Below are 16,633 nucleotides of genomic sequence, written 5' to 3' on the forward strand. Positions count from 1 at the left end.
TGAGTCACGTGGCTGCAAAATACCAAAATGGCCAAAAGAAAAATACATTGATTCAGAGGGTAAACATGTTTCGTCTGCGAGAAGGAAAATGAGATCGGTCTGCTGGATTCCAGTTTTCGTGAAGATGAAAAAGCAGACGAACGATGGGATCACAAACGCTTGAGATTTTGCGTCAGGGAGTGTGGGCTTCGCTGACAGGCGGCTGGTTCTACGATCCACATCAGAACAATTTTTGTAACACTTTCCACCTTTACGTCTGGCTGCTGTTGCTATGTCTTCCTTTCACGTTGTACTTGGTAAAAAAAATTATAAAAATTTTTTAATTTTGATTTTAATGTCAATTGACCTTGCAGTGTGCCCCTGTCGGGATCTACGCGTGGGTGCTGTACTGCGTGTCGGTCGGAGGCCTCTTCAGTGCTCTCAAAGCGGCCAACTACGGTCTGCACCACATGTTCGACACGTCCGAGTGCATCCAGGCAGTGTCCAAGAGCGACGCCAGAAGTGAACTAAACAAGTCGAGGTCCAAGGGAGACAATGGCAAAGATCAAAAGTATGTATACGTTTTGTTGTTAATTCTACTTCCTGCCAAAAAAAGAAAAATTCTGAAAAAAAAATATTTTTGCAGAGAGTCTGAGGGCATTGAACTCACGGTCATTGAGCCGAAGCAGAGGAACGGGACACCGCCGCCGGCCAGCAGCTCGAGAAACTCCATTGGTGAGCCTGCCCAGATTCCCACGGACGCTGACAGTATAGAAAGTGGTGCGGCTGTGATCAGCGATGACATCAAACATGGCAGCACCATTGGTTCGAAGAAATATGATTTTTATTTTCATTAAGAGTTTTTAATAAAGGATCTGCAGATCTCAAGGTGGATGTGCATCGAAAGAACAGTTCGGAAAGTAGTGAGGATTTGTCTCAGAGACCGAAACTGAAGAACGTGGCCGTCCAGTCGGAACAACCCTCCCAAGCAGAGGCTGAGAATTTGTGTCAGAAAATAAGTGGTATTAGTTTTTATTCATAAATTTTCCATTAGTAATATTTTTTTCCTTTAACTTAGAAAATGCAAAACGAACAAGAAGAGAGCCGTACGTGGCGGTGCCAATTTTTGAAGAAGGCCGTCCATCAACTTGTGGCGTCGGTGGTAGTGAGAGTGTCCTCGTCGAGGAGGAGGAAACAAAGATGCAGAATGAGGAGGAGGCTGTGAATGAGCAAACAGGGCAGCATGGGAGACGATACTCTAATGTTTCTAGCAGAACATACAACCTATTCTGCATTCCCTCTGCTTCCACTGCTTCTATGCCTGTCACCATGAAAGGAACAGGCTCTCTGGAGCTGCCTGATGGTGGTGGTGATGCAAAGATGCCTCCTGACAAAGGTATTGAAAAAAAATGCTCTTTTATTTATTTATTTGTAAAAAAAAATCATACATGGGTGCGCTCAACAATTTTGCGCTCGCGCTCGCGATCACTGGCAACGGTGCGCTCGCGCTCTGCGCTCGCGATCAAGATTTTGAAAATGTTGCGCTCGCGCTCTGCGCTCGCGCTCAAATTTTTTAAAAGTCTTGCGCTCACGCGTTGCGCTCAAAAATATTTTTATCCGAAGAAAAAGTGCGACTTTTTAGACAATTTTTTAATATAACAAAAAATACATCGGCAATTGGAAAAGATAAAGTTGAAGTTAAATCACCAAAATTGGGATCAGTTTTGAAGTTTTTGGTATAAAAACGATAAAAACACTGTTTTTCATTACAATTTTTGATCAAATTCGGGAATTTTTACTTTTGGTTTGAGCGCAAAATGAGCGCAATTGAGCGCTGCGCTCAGCGTCCAATGCGCTCGCGCTCTGCGCTCGCGCTCACGATTTTGAAAATCGTGCGATCGCGCTCTGCGCTCGCGCTCATGAGCGCAGAGCGCGAGCGCAGATCGCAGAGCGCAAAGTGCGCTCTGCCCATGTATGAAAAAAATATTCTCTTTTTGGCAAGATAAAAATTATGTTAATAGGTGGTTTCACGATAGATTTTACTCAAATTGGCCAAAAAATGACCGATCTTGATTTTCACGTATGTTGTTGGGCTAGGTGAGAAAATAATCTCCGTAAAATTTCACTTGAAAATTTTGAGTACTTTTCCGGGAAATCAGATTTCCGAAAAAATGCGATAAGAAACAGAAAATGTTGAATATCTTTGCTTCTATTTAGAAATTTAGTATGCTCTCTTCAGTTCTAGACGTAACTTTTTATGCCCGACAACTTTTCTGTTGACAACTTCTGTGTAGGTCAAAGGTCAAGGTCACTAAATTGCAAATTTCACTTTTTGACGCAATTTTCGCAAAGATGCACCCGTCAAATGTTTTCCGGGGTATAGGAAAAAATGTAGCCCCAAGTGTGTAGAACAAAATCCTTGATTTTCAAAATGGGGTTATTTTTTGTTTTTGAGATATATTTAAATGAATTTTAAAAAGCAGTCGAAAATAGCTTTTTTGCATCGAAAAACAGTACTTTTTTAAATTCATTTATAAATATCTCAAAAACAAAAAATAACCCCATTTTGAAAATCAAGGTTTCTGTTCTACACACCTGGGGCTACATTTTTTCCTATACCCCAAAAAATATCTGAGGGGTGCATCTTTGCGAAAATTGCGTTAGAAAGTGAAATTTGCAATTTAGTGACCTTGACCTTTGACCTACACAAAAGTTGTCAACAGAAAAGTTGTCGGGCACAAAAAGTTACATCTAGAATTGATAAGAGCATACTTAATTTCTTAAAAGAAGCAAAGATATTCAACATTTTCTGTTTTTTTGGAAATTTGATTTCCCGGAAAAGCACCCAAAATTTTTAAGTGAAATTTTAGGGAGCACAGCGTCTTATCTACCCCAACAACATATGTGAAAATCGGGATGGGGTCCTTTCATGAAAAAATTTTGCCAATTGGAGTTAAAGCTATCGTGAAACCACCCAATATAATATTTTTTAATGAGGATTATATTTTATTAGGGCTACTCTATTGGAAGCAGCAAAACACTCGTCACAGCTCTCTAGACCCTCCCTCGCCAACAAGCACAATAGACTCAAGAACTGGCCACTCGCAAAGTGGTGAAAGACAGTCCGAGTTGAGTCGTGGGTTAGAGCAGTCGTCAAATCAGACGCCGTCCACTTCCTCCTTGAGAGTTCGCAGTGCCTTCACTTTGCCTGTAATTTTAACAAATGAAAACCAATTTCATACTTTTATGTCAATATTTTCATAGGAATTAATGGAGAGGGATACACACGGTAGCGGAAGCTACTCGATGCTTCGCTTCCCAATCATCTCTGGGCCCCTTGACAAAATAAACGCACAACCTAGAAAATCACTGCCAGAGCACTTTCCTAAACTCACTGAGGACCACAAGCCGTCTAGAGAGTCGCTGCACAAGTTGAGAGAGAGGAAAGTGGCCATCAAGAGCCAACTCAGGAGGTCTCAGTCCCCTGCAACTAGTGATGGTGATGTTTCGAGTAGTCCTAGCGTCGGCAGTGATGATGACGATAATTCAGGGTTGCCCAAAAACTCTTTATCTGTGTGGATAGCTGAAGGTAGGTCTCAAATTTATTTCAAAATCATCTTGAGCTGTGAAGTAATTTTGATAATGATAAATTAATTATAAAAATAATTGCAGAGAGTCCCAGCCAGAAAAGAGATCCGGCATTAGAAGAGCGTCCTAGTCCCCAGAGCATGTTGAACTTGAACTGGTTGTTTGAAGACGTCCCCCCAAAACCCGAAAACCCCCAATCCAAAGAGGGCAGCGACTCTGGCAGTTCGTCCACAACCACATTGAGTGTGAGTCAGCAGGAGGCTGCCAGGTTGCTACCTGAGTCGTACCCAAGTTCGCCCAGAACGCCCAAAAGTCAGGGCGCTATCCCCAAAAGACATTCAAATGCCCCGCATAGGTATTACCACCACCATCACAACAGGAGCAATGCTTTGTCTAATATTTCCGGTAAAATCTTTTTTAATTTTTTTCTTCTTCATTTTTAATTTTTTCTGATATTCCTTTTACAGGAGAAATAGACATCATGTGTCCCGGCCCCAGCAAAATCCTCACTTTTGTTCCTCGGATAGCAGAAGAGCCATCTAGGAGCTCCCCTCCTCTTGATCCCACTACGGAAGGGTTGGAACTGCTGTGTCCTACTGGTCATCCTCCTCGAGGCCTCCAAAGTGGCCACACTAGGAGAAGAACGCACGGAAATCACGCCTGCAGCAGATCTGGGGTCACTTACGGAAATACAGAATTCACCTACCATAGAGGGAGCTCACCTGGTTGCCTACCTTTGAATGCCTGCCTAAATTCGTAAGATTGTTTGAGATTGCATTTCAGTAAAATTAAAATTACTTTTTACTTCAGCTACGCAGACTTGAGTCCAGACGAAGGTCTGCCCAGTCGAAGGAGACATAGGAGGATGAAACGCACTTCCAGAGCCCACAGACAACTGCACGGCCTTCAGGGTGGCATGGCCATCAGGACAGGAACATCACAGTCTCACCAGAGACACTCGAGGCCTAGTGAACCAATTCCATCCACTTCCACAGCTCGTCCCCAAATCGCTCTTTCTGCTTTCGGTTCTGTGATAATTCCCCCAGGCACTTACTTGGCATCTTCGTTCGAAGACACAGCAGAAGGAGCCACTCACTGGTTTCAGGTACAAATCTGCTATGATTTTTACATGCCAGATTCCTCTGTAATTTATTTCAACATAATTTTTTCTATCTAGATTTGCTTTAGAAGAAACAATTTTCTTCAAAACAAAGTCAAGAGAGATTTTTATATTATAGTTTTGCACACATCACAAAGTTATTTCTGTATAAAAGTATATCTGCCACGTCTCAAAAGTTACCTTGTTTTTTATTCCTTCATTTTGAATAATTTCAGGATGAGCTGGGAAACTTGTGCACCTACACCTTTGACGAGAAGGGCAATGGCACAGCCACCCAGAAACTCTTCAGAGGCATTTTAAAAAGTGGAGATCCCCCTTTGATGCGGACTGAGAGCATAGGTCAGTCGAGCAGCTACCTTCGAACATTAGTGGAAGGCTTAGGCGCGGCAGGAAACTCTCCAAATCTTGACCTGCTGACTCTGGGTTCCACACCAGGTCGCTACAGTCACAGAAACTCAACAAACAGCGTCTCCCTTGGCACTGGACCTCAAAGTTCTCAGGGTGATTTAGACACAGACAGAATCATCCGACCGAAACTCACCTTGCCAGACATCCAACCTGAGAAAACAAAGCATTACTACAACTTCAAAATCTTGCCCTGGAAGGAGATCAAAGTCACCTTTGATAGACTTGCCCTTCTAGCCCTCCTCGACCGAAACTTAACAATTTGGGAAAGTGCCCTGTCGGTTTTTCTAGCCGTCATGGTTGGTGTTCTCGGCGCTCTCCTGATGAGCAAAGGCTTCCTTGAAGACGCCCTGGTTTTCATCTTCTGCTTTGTGGTCGCAAGTTGTCAGTATTCGCTGCTGAAAAGTGTCCAGCCCGATGCTGCGTCGCCCACTCACGGCCACAATCGCGTCGTCGCCTTCAGCCGTCCCGTCTACTTCTGTCTAGTGGCCACCCTGATTCTCATCTTTGACGCCTCCCTGCCGTACCTAGACCCTGACTACACAGATTTCTACGGTGTGCACTTTTCTCCGAACAATGTTGTGCACTACCTAAGAGACGGCCTAATGTGGTTCCTTCTCTGCTTCCCCATCATTTTCAGTTTTGGTCTCCTTCCTCAAATCAACACCTTTGCCATGTACCTTCTCGAGCAGGTCGACATGCACATTTTCGGCGGCAACGCAACCTCCAGTCTGACGGCCGCTTTTTACTGCGTCATCAGAAGCATGTTGGCTGTTGCATTTTTGTACAGTTTTGCGTACGGAGGCCTCACTCAGCCGAAGAAGTCGCAACACTTTCTGTTTTCCATCTTTTGCGGCCTGTTGGTGTCAGTTTCCTACCACCTGAGTCGCTGTGCAAGCGACCCGACCTTCATCTGGCACCTCATCAGGAACAACTTGTGGCCTGAGGAAGACTGCGCGAGACCAAAGACTGAAAGGACAGTATCTGCGAGTGAGCAAAACCCAGAGCGTTCCGAGGAACCTGTAGACCCACTTCCAGCAAAACTGAAGAGAACTGTCATCTCAAGGCTGAGGTCCGACTTGATTGTTTGCCCAATTACGGCAGTGTTTGTTTTCGGCATCCACTGCAGCACGGTTTTTACGGCCCTCAAGCCCGAGATGAACTACATCATGTGGGCCTTGGTGTCTGTGATTGGTTTCCTGCTTCACTACATCATGCCGCAGCTGAGGAAACAGCTCCCATGGCTCTGCTTTTCAAACCCAATCTTCAAGACGCATGAATACAACCAGTTTGAGGTAAAATCAATGAAATTCACAGAATTCTATCCATTTAGATTCAAAATTCATATAAATTTAAAAAAAAACACACATTTAAATAAGTTCTAATTTTTAACATTAATTATCATAATCATTATTGTTTAGTTTTCTTTAATCAATTATTTTTTGTTTGTAGGTGAGGGAGGCTGCCAAAGTGATGTGGTTTGAGAAACTCTACGTAGTGCTGTGCTTCCTGGAGAAGAACTTTCTCTACCCTGTTCTTTTCCTCGGTGCAATTACCGAGAGCGCCCCTCTTCTTCTGACAAAGTTTGGTCCTTATGTCAGTCCCCTGGTTGTATCAGTTTGCGGACTGAAATGTCTGCGCAGCTCCTTCTCCAACACCCCGCAGCAGTACCTCGTGCTGGTCTTTACAATCCTCTTCTTTAAAATCGACTACTACAGCATCTCGGAGACCTTCCTCGTCGACTACTGCGTCATGAGCATTCTCTTCCAGAAAATGTACGAGTGCATGCTCAAGGTCAAGTTTGTCATCACCTACATTGCGCCGTGGCAAATCACATGGGGCTCGCCCTTCCACGCCTTTGCCCAGCCCTTCAGCGTGCCACACTCGGCCATGCTCTTCCTCCAGGCGTTCATCTCGGCCGCCCTCTCGGCGCCTCTCAACCCCTTCCTCGGAAGCGCCATTTTCCTCGCTTCCTACGTCAGGCCCATCAAGTTCTGGGAAAGGGACTACAACACAAGAAGGGTGGACCATTCAAACACCAGACTTTCCTCCCACTTGGAAAGAAATCTCGGAGCCGACGATAATAATTTGAACTCCATTTTCTACGAACACCTCACTCGCTCTCTCCAGCATTCCCTGTACGGAGATTTGCAACTAGGCCGCTGGGGTCCTGTGTCCCAAGGTGACTGCTTTGTCTTGGCTTCCGACTACCTGAACTGTCTCGTTCACATTGTTGAAATGGGCAATGGACTTGCCACTTTCCAAATGCGAGGCCTGGAGTTCCGCGGCACCTATTGCCAGCAAAGAGAAGTGGAGGCAATTTCCGAAGGAGTTGAAGAAGATGATGGTCAAATGAAAGTTTGAATTTTATAGAATTTCACTCACTTTGATTTTATTCAGGTTGCTGCTGTTGTGAGCCAGGACACTTTCCGAACATGCTCAGCATCAATGCTGCATTTAGCCAAAGGTGGTTGGCGTGGGAAGTGACTGCCACAAAATACGTCTTGGAAGGTTACAGCATTTCTGACAACAGTGTTGTGTCCATGCTCCAAGTTTTTGACTTCAGAAAAGTTTTGATCAGCTATTATGTTAAGGTAGAATTTTTAATCCCATTTTTACTCTTTATTTTATTGCCAATGACTATTTTCAGAGTATTATTTATTATGCTATGAAGTCAACAAGACTGGAGGAATGGTTGCAGTCTCCTTCTATCTTAGATACCCTGAAGGACATGTCAAACAGGCATTTTGTAGACTTGGATCCTGTTTTTAATATGAACATTGATGATGACTACGACTATGTGGCGTCAGGAATCACAAGAAATAGTTTTTGCAACGTTTATTTGAAGTGGATCCAATATTGTGGAAGAAAGAGAGAAAAGGTTTAAAAAATGAAATATTCGTTATTAATGATATTTATAATTCTTTTGTTTTTTTAGATTATTGATACTCACAGAGACTCAGCAGTTGTATCACTTTGCTTTGCTCTGAGTTTGATTGGCCGCAGAACTTTAGGTTCCGCATCGCACAATTCCGTCTCCAGGTAAAATTGTTTCAAATTAATGTGGAATGTAGTCTAAAATTTATAATTACCAGTGTGGAGTTTTTCCTTTATGGGCTGCACGCATTGTTTAAAGGAGATTTTAGAATAACGTCTCCAAGGGACGAATGGATTTTCACAGACATGGATTTGCTGAAGAAAGTGATTGCTCCGGGAGTCAGAATGTCGCTCAAATTACATCAAGTAAGTTTGAAATTTTATTTAAAAGCGAGTTTGAAATAATTCTTGGGAAAAAAGGATCATTTCATGTCACCTGATGAATACGAGCATGATGAGATGCTGCACATTGCGATTGCCAACCATGAAAAGAAACTGGTCATCTCGCACGAAGGAGATCCTGTTTGGAGAAACGCGGTCCTCTCTGGCACACCATCACTTCTTGCCCTCAGGTAAGCTAAAATTAAAGAAATTAAACAATTTGATTAAATTCTTTCCAAATTCAGACATGCAATGGACGATGGGGCGGACGAATACAAAATCATTATGCTCAACAAACGCTACCTCAGCTTCCGCGTAATCAAAATCAACCGAGAGTGTGTTCGAGGACTTTGGGCTGGTCAGCAGCAAGAGTTGGTTTACCTGAGAAATAGAAATCCCGAAAGAGGCAGCATTCAAAATGCAAAGCAGGTAAAAATTGGTTTCACAGACTTATTTGATTTGTTGTTAATTCATGCAACTTTGAAGGTTTTGCGCAACATTATCAACTCTTCGTGTGATCAGCCCATCGGCTACCCAATCTACGTTTCACCCCTGACTACCTCTTATGCGGAAACAAACGAGCAGTTGGCCACCATAGTTGGAGGGCCCATCAGCATGGGCGCCATTCGTAGGGCGGTGATGAGGGCGTGGCGCCGTTTGAGGACAAGATGTGGCGAGGGCTGTTCAAGTGGAGGGATCGGGCCACAGGACGACGGCGGCTTCGGCCACGAGGGCATCTACACCATGCCCAACTATGGCATCCACGGCTGCGGGCAGCCAGCGTCTGGAATCTCAGAGACAAATTTCGGAGGGACGCCTGTGATGGGCAGTGTCATTTCTGGAAGCAGACTGGGAGGAAGTCTGGGACGGACTTCCTTGGGAGCAAATCGCTCCAGCCTAGGGTCGACCATCAGCAGCAATGCAGGAAAACCGTCAAGCGCCACTTTGGCCAGTTTAGCTGGTAAATTATTTATTTTTATTTTTTATCGAAAAAATCTTTTAAATAATTCTCTCATTTCAGGGTTGATATCAGACACGAGTTCTCTGAAGGAGAGAGAAAAGGATTACGAAGCTGCCCTTCCAAATCCTGCCACATCAACTCCCACTGCCAGTAAAGATTCTGATAAGCAAGAGCCAGTACTACAAAGAGTTAGGGTAGGTTAAAAATTTCATTTTTTATTTGCATAAATTAAAATTTTATTGAAATTCAGATTCTCGATCCCAATGTGGTGTACGACACAATCAACATGGGTCGGAGGATTGATGTTGTTTGGCCAGACGAGCGAATGCGATATCGCGGCGGCCGTTCTTTCTGGCGAGACTGGCTTCCTGAAAAGGGCATGGAGGGCCAGGTGGTGCACCGGTGGGTGCCGAATCATCGCGACATCAGCCAACGCTCTCACGTCGACAGGACCATTGTGCTCATGCAGATCGACGACAAGTTCATCCCAATCGCAGAGTCTGGGGTGCAGGACTTGGGGGCGGAAGTGTGACCTTGGTCTGTTTTTTAAACGTCGGCACAAGAAGGATTATTTTATGTACTCTCGATTTATTCGGATCTGTTGAGGAAATGTCCACAATGTTGCCTTAAAAGATTATTATATGTGAACTGAGGTGCAGACTGACTGGTGTAGAAAAAAATTGCAATGATTCGAAAGGCACACAGACAAAAGCTAACGTTGAATTTTTCTAATGGGCTGTGTTTACATGAATTGATGAAAATTTAAGCCGTCTCGGCAATTTATTATATGCTATGATTATTGTCACGAGAAATGTGTAATTAATAATTAGTAGCCTCCGTTTGAGATGTAAATGGAGATGCCTGCCTAATTTGATGAATTGCTCACAGAACAGGGTTAAGGTTTTAACGATTATTATTATGCACACCTTCGATTGTGGAACTATTCATTTTTCTAGATCTCACTGCGGAATAATGAACTTTTTCTTTGTGGAAAAAATTTGTAGATTGTTGCATTTAAATTTTGTAACAATTGCCCCTTGTAAATTGTCGAGATTAGTCGATCCCCTTTTGATTTGTATCTCCCATAGTGATTTGCATTTTGAACCTACTTTTTGTAATAATTACTTTATCAAATTTCAACATCGTTGTTACTTTCGAAATCCATCTTTTAACAGTAGCAATGATAGTTGTATAAAAAGTTACTACTACTTTCACTGATTTTAAACTTGGTAGAAAATACTTTTTTAAGATTTTGGACAATGTTGGTTTATTTTTGCAGTAGTTAGATAATTTTTTATTGTTTTGTATTGATTCATCGAGAAAGATGTTGTTCCTCTTCTCTTTTAGTCGCAGCGTTCAGAGTCAATTTTTACGTTTATAGTCTTGGTGATTAGTTGAAGACCTCTAAAGCAGTTGTTTTTCATGTACACAAACAAACACACACGCAATGAGTGAGATTAAAACTTAAACTGATTTCGACGATGATTGTGTTGAGCAAGAAAAATGTTGCCAGCCAAGTTTGATCGCAGTTTTCCTCCGTCAAGGGAAACTTGCATGTAAATAAATCAATATACTATAAAAATAAAATATTTAAGCAAATAGAAATCATACAATGCTATTTTCTGTATCAACAAAAATCTAAACGTTTTAAACTGTGTCTCCTTGATTCAAATTTTAAAAAGAAGATGAAGAAGTATAAATAAATTTCAACATACTTGTTATAGTGACACATAAATAAAATGCAATTTGTTATCTGGAAAATTAATATTTTTTGTTATTAATCTTTTAAAAATCCTTAACATTATTAAGTAAAATAATTATATTATACAATAAGCATGCAGTCTTTTTTCACAGGTTTTTTAAGTTTTTGCGCAGAATTTTGCCAGCAGCGTTCTTGGGGATTTCGTCAACGAATTTGACGCCGCCCGCAAGTTTCTTGAACTCGGCGACGTGGCCCTCGACAAACGCTGTGACATCGTTCTCGGCGATGTTGCTGCCCGGTTTCCTCACCACAAATGCTTTTGGCACTTCTCCAGAGCGTGCGTCCGGAACGCCGATTACTGCCACGTCGGAAACGCCATCCATCTTACGCAGGACGCCCTCCAGTTCCGTCGGAGAAACCTGAAAGAAAACACAATTTATTTAATGGATTGAAAGACTTACAAATTTTTTGTGTGTTTTAATACTAAATAAAAAATACATATATTACTTTTTAAATTTTAAATAATTATTAATTATTAATTAACTTTTACTACTAAAAATGTTTTTATTTTCAAAATACAAATTTAGATTTTTTAAGTTTTTCTAATTATTATACATTTCATTTATAAATATATTTTATATCTTTTGAATTTTTTTTTAATTAAATAACAATTTTGGAGTTAAACAGACCTGCAACCCTTTAACTTTGATCAGTTCTTTCAGTCTGTCCACAATGAAGACATAGCCCTCGTCGTCCAAGTAGCAAATGTCCCCCGTCATAAGCCACCCGTCAGAAGTGAGCGTCTCCTTGGTGGCCTTTTCGTTGCGCCAGTAGCCCTGCATGACCTGCGGCCCTCGCAACCACAGCTCGCCCGTCTGACCCAAGGGCAGAGCTTGACCTTGCTCGTCCACCACCTTGATTTCGGTCAAGGGCAGCGGCACCCCGCAAGAGCCGATTTTGTCCAGCCCTGACCAACTGGGGACAAAACAGGCGGCGCACGAAGTTTCAGTCAATCCGTAACCTATAATAAATAAACATTGATTAATTTAGTTATAATTGGTGTTGATAAATTATTTTTTATATAAAAAAAATTAAAGACCTTCGCGAAAATCGAGTTCAGAGCACTGGGCTTTTTCCATGAATTGTTCAATTAGCGATTTTGTTGCCGGGGCGGCCCCGCAGCTAATGAAACGGACGCGGGACAGGTCGGTGCTCGTAACCAGGTCGGACTGGGTCAGGAACATGACCAGTGGAGGCACCAAAGCCAATACAGTGGGCTAATAACATAAAATTATATTTATAAATAAAATCACATTTAAATATAAAAATCCTTGTTTAAGAAATTTACTTTGTAGGTTGAGAATATTGATGCGAAAGGTTTCGGCTCAAATTTAGGCACAGTTATTGTGTGACGACCGACGCTGAGGCCCACGTTAAGTAGCCCATTGAGACCGTAAATATGGAAAAGAGGCAAGACACCAACAGCCACATCTTGAGGAGCGCCTACAATTATGAAAGAAAAATATGATTGAAAATCAAATAATAAAAATGCATGAAACCAGGCTTTATCTCTAGTTGAAAATTTTAAAATTGAAAGAATATAAAAAAAAATTATTTAAAAGCAGGTAATGTTTTGGTCACAGCTAGGGTCTTTCATTATAATTTTTTTTAAATAAGAGGTTAAGAGCCTGTTTAAAATTTTAATAAAATTCTAGAATAATTTGATTATGATTTTTCAATACAAAAAAAAAACTAATTCCATTTTTTTATTGAGAAATTACGACTTTGCAACTAACGATTAAATGGGAGATTGACAAGTTTAATTTAAACACCTTGTTTGGGGAAGCTCAGCACATTGGGGTGTTCAAGTTGGCACAAATTAGCGACCATGTTCCGGTGCAGAATGACCACCCCCTTGGGAAGACCTGTCGTTCCACTCGAGTAGGGCAGCGCGACGACCGAGTCAGGGTCGGGTCGGGCGGGCCGCGGCGTTCGTCGGCTGAACTCGCGATTCATCAACTCGTCCAGGCTGAAGAGGTCGTTGCCCTCGGGACCACCGGTGGTTAGCACCAGTGGGCCGCCGCCACCCGGCACCTGTGACAGGGCTTGCTGCACTTTGGGGGCAAGTTCGGGGTTGGTCACCACAGCTTTGACGCCGGCGTTCTCAAACTGTCGCGCTAACTCCTCTGTAGAAAATTAGAGATTTTACTTTAATTTCTTGAAAGATAGATTGTTTGAATATTATTATGAGTTCTATGGTTTACATCAACGCCCTACAATTTATATAAAATTTAATATAATAATCAAAAGGAGTACAGGTCAACAGGCCAACTCAATATTGCTTGCATAGAAAAATGATAATAAAGAGAATTAAAACATTTTATTTAAATTTAAAAGTTTAAAATTTTTTATGTAACATTTTAAATCATAAAAATTAAAATATATTTTGCGTCAAAAAGAAAAAAATTTACCGAATAATAATAATAAAAAAAATCAAATAATAATTATGATTATTATATAGTTTAAATCAACTAAACTCAAATTAAAACAATATAAAAGTAAAGTTTTAATTTAAAATTTTAATACTATATTAATACATGTCTTGTTGAATTTAAAAAAGCAATTTTTCGGTAATTTTTTTCAAGTAAAAATGTCATTATCAACCTGTTATAAAAAAATGATTGTTGCGCAATTCGCCGGTGGTTTTGAAATGCAAAGTGCATCTCGAGACTGCAAATAAGCTTCACTCGCTATCATTGAACAATTCAGACCAAAGTGCAATTTTTTATTATTCCCTGTTATTTACTTGCAAGAGAGATACGCGGCTTTTGAATGACGTCTCTGGTATTGCGAGTCGCCGCTCTTTGTCAATGACATTGACTTAGGTCGCAGCCGCCTTTTTATTTTCTCTCCGTTTCTTTCTGATTAATTAATTAATCAGCACGGGTGGGTGTGCGTGATAGAGAAAAGCCAAGGAACTCGAGTCGGAGCTGACGAGAATAAAAGTGAGCGACCTCCCTTGAAGAGAGCGAAGAGATAAACACGCACACGCTAAAAAAAGTCAATGCACCTCGAGACGTGTAGAGAGAGAGTGACAAAAGACCTTGCGTTTGTTTGCATTTATAATTATAGAGCGGAAATAAGATGCGGTGGAATAAATTTACACGAAGACAGCACGAAAAGCTATTTGCAATGAAATAAGAATGAAGTTCACCGGGCTGGTGTTTATGCTATGAAAAACCGTTTCCGTGAATTATTTTTTAGTTTAATTTCAATTGCAAAGAAAATATCTTTTCAAATGAGATACATGAATAAAAATTAATATACAAAAGATAACAAACTTTTATCATAAAAACATAAAAAAAAAATGAATTAAGGAATTTAATTTGCAAAAATCATTAAATTGTGAACTGTAATTTAGCAAAATTTTATTATTAGACATTTTTAAGATTTTTAATGTTTATTTATTTTAATTTGAAATTTTACCTTCTGTGTAGAGTGGATTGGCAGGCGAAACGATGAGTCCTGCAGAAGTTGCTCCTAGGAAGGTGATGGCATATTCGGGCATGTTGGGCAAAACGACGCCCACAACGTCGCCCTGCTTCAGGCCCAGGGTGGCTGGAAGAGAGATGCTGAGACGCTCACAAGCTGCCCTCGCTTCGCCAAAAGTAAAACTGCGTCCCGTCGCTGAACATGTCTGCAATTAAAAAAAAAATCATTTCAATTTCGTGCATGGATGATGCGGGCTGGCCAATCTTTTCTTATAGGGCAAGTATTAACAATTATAAAAAATTAAAAATCAGCATTTTTTTTATTGCAAAATGATAAATTATTTTGTCAGGGAAAGTGAAAATATTTATAAATTCATTTCATTTTCTAAATATTTTTGGTTTTATTTAATATATGATAGAATAAAAAGCTAATATAATTTCTGTGATACAAAAAATATACTGTTTTCTTATTTTTAATCTTTTATATTATTGTGATTCCTTCTGGAATATACAGAGCATAACAAAGTGCAATGAATCAATTTTGACTTGTTCCCCATCAATAATAATTTCCTGATTGAAGAGATTGTTGACCGCATAATATGGATAAAGCGCAATAATAAAAATGACTCATTTTTTATCAATTATTTCCAAACCATCCTATTTCTTTCTTACAAATCGCAATTGATTCATACTTTAATCATTAGCCGCATTGCATTATTTTCTACGTTGAAGTGTTTTCTTTTTTTAAAGAAAAAATAATATGAACAATTAAACTCAGCAAGTACAGCCTTCCGTCTAAAAAAAATGTAAAGCACACCAGGAAAAATAAACAATTCCTGGTAATCCGAAACTGCGCAGTAGGTTCGTCATGCTACAAACCATAAAAAATAGCATTGCTAAAAAACAAGTGATTCGTCGCACAATTGAAATCCATTCACAAAAAGGAATTATAATAATTATATTCTTTCGGATTTCAACAACTTTGATTGGAAGGGACATAGAGATAAAAAAAAATTAACAACTAAAAAAAGCCAAGACATTAAAAAAATTAAAGAAATAACTTAATTGCTGCGATAAAAATATGCACAACTGATTAAGACTTACATTTTATCCATTTCAATTTATTGATAAATTATTTATTTATTTATTTTTATTATTGTTACTGAAAGACTTGTTATTTCAAACTAAAAAAGGTTTCATTGAAGTTGTTTTTTTTTTTTTTTATTTTTTTTTTTTATGTAATCTCTCTCTTGTAATCATTGTAATTTATAATATTGAATGTATGGATGATGTATTTGGGCAGAGAATGCCCGGTGGTACATTAATAAACACAATTGTAACTAAAAAGTAAAAGTAGAAAACAACATGAACCAAAAGTTTAAATTACAAAATACTCAATATCCTAGATAATATTATAATCTAAATAAAACTTTGGAAAATCAATAGATAATTTATTTTAGCAATTAACCATTTAATTCATATACGCTATATAACAACAATAAACAAACAAATTTAAAGATTAATATACTAAAATAAAACTTTTCCCATATAAGAAATTAAAAATGTATCTTGAAAATTTATATTATTACAATAGCAAAAGGGTAAGAATAAAATGTTATTATTGTAACTTGATAAAATATTGGAAGTATTTTCTGCCAAAGCTAAATTATTATATTGTATGGAATATAGTTGGATGTGAAAAGCAAATAACTTACAAGCGCTGGCCAGTGTTTCCATCGGTCCGAGTTTCTCCAGATATATTCGCCGACGTTGAGTTGGGGCAGCGGGACGTCCGTATAGGGCGACCGCACCACGTGGCTGCCCTTGTCAATGTAGTCCTGCTTGCAGTGCTTGACAGTATTTTGACTGCTTTTCAGTCGCGAAACAAAGGCCGAATTATTTCCAGTGCGGGCCAAGACGGGCGCCGAAATCCGAAACATTTTTCCGCATGTATGCCTGACAACTTCTACGGTACTGCCTTGTTGTTATGAAAGAAGTGAAATTTTCAAGTTGGATATCTGTCAGATGAATAGTAGTGGGAATGACGCTGGTTGTGTCCTAGTGATGGGAATTACACACACACTGAACGCATCACGAGTTTCACCAACGCAGCCGCCACGACTCGACTC

General features: G+C 40.1%; 2 protein-coding genes across 3 annotated transcripts; one reads left to right on the forward strand and one right to left on the reverse strand.

Annotated features, from left to right (window-relative positions):
• The first annotated feature begins 5 nt into the window (after positions 1-5).
• On the forward strand, positions 6-11,076 carry LOC132200816 (pecanex-like protein 1). Of its 2 annotated transcripts, none has more exons than XM_059626548.1 (21): positions 6-296; positions 354-550; positions 626-804; positions 852-1,001; positions 1,058-1,375; positions 2,993-3,189; positions 3,244-3,568; positions 3,652-3,972; positions 4,035-4,323; positions 4,378-4,672; positions 4,903-6,387; positions 6,545-7,439; positions 7,493-7,686; positions 7,743-7,973; positions 8,031-8,134; positions 8,188-8,335; positions 8,390-8,541; positions 8,596-8,779; positions 8,837-9,311; positions 9,372-9,505; positions 9,562-11,076. In XM_059626548.1, exons 1-21 carry the CDS (start codon positions 144-146, stop codon positions 9,841-9,843), a joined length of 6,708 nt encoding a protein of 2,235 aa, XP_059482531.1. In that variant the 5' UTR covers positions 6-143; the 3' UTR covers positions 9,844-11,076. The 2 variants fall into 2 exon arrangements, with proteins under 2 accessions (XP_059482531.1, XP_059482533.1); XM_059626550.1 differs by having other exon boundaries at positions 861-1,001.
• LOC132200818 (uncharacterized) lies at positions 11,044-16,601 on the reverse strand. Its single transcript, XM_059626554.1, has 7 exons — positions 16,220-16,601; positions 14,500-14,710; positions 12,846-13,199; positions 12,362-12,516; positions 12,113-12,290; positions 11,703-12,034; positions 11,044-11,432 (listed from the first exon to the last, which is right to left on the reverse strand). Exons 1-7 carry the CDS (start codon positions 16,442-16,444, stop codon positions 11,160-11,162), a joined length of 1,728 nt encoding a protein of 575 aa, XP_059482537.1. The 5' UTR covers positions 16,445-16,601; the 3' UTR covers positions 11,044-11,159.
• Positions 16,602-16,633: the final 32 nt, after the last annotated feature.

This window comes from Neocloeon triangulifer, unplaced genomic scaffold (genome assembly GCF_031216515.1).
Source record: "Neocloeon triangulifer isolate White Clay Creek 2 clone unplaced genomic scaffold, ASM3121651v1 ptg000014l, whole genome shotgun sequence".
NCBI classification, from domain to species: Eukaryota; Metazoa; Arthropoda; class Insecta; order Ephemeroptera; family Baetidae; genus Neocloeon; species Neocloeon triangulifer.

Bases quoted from the DNA above. Each gene is read 5' to 3' on its own strand.
- LOC132200816 (XM_059626548.1), top strand. From the start codon at position 144: ATGGGATCACAAACGCTTGAGATTTTGCGTCAGGGAGTGTGGGCTTCG. The intron at 6,388-6,544 runs GTAAAATCAATG...TTTTGTTTGTAG, and splicing joins ATGAATACAACCAGTTTGAG to GTGAGGGAGGCTGCCAAAGT. The intron at 8,542-8,595 runs GTAAGCTAAAAT...TTCCAAATTCAG, and splicing joins CCATCACTTCTTGCCCTCAG to ACATGCAATGGACGATGGGG.
- LOC132200818 (XM_059626554.1), bottom strand. From the start codon at position 16,444: ATGTTTCGGATTTCGGCGCCCGTCTTGGCCCGCACTGGAAATAATTCG. The intron at 14,711-16,219 runs GTAAGTTATTTG...TTTTAATTGCAG, and splicing joins GGAAACACTGGCCAGCGCTT to ACATGTTCAGCGACGGGACG. The intron at 12,035-12,112 runs GTCTTTAATTTT...TATTTATTATAG, and splicing joins TGAACTCGATTTTCGCGAAG to GTTACGGATTGACTGAAACT.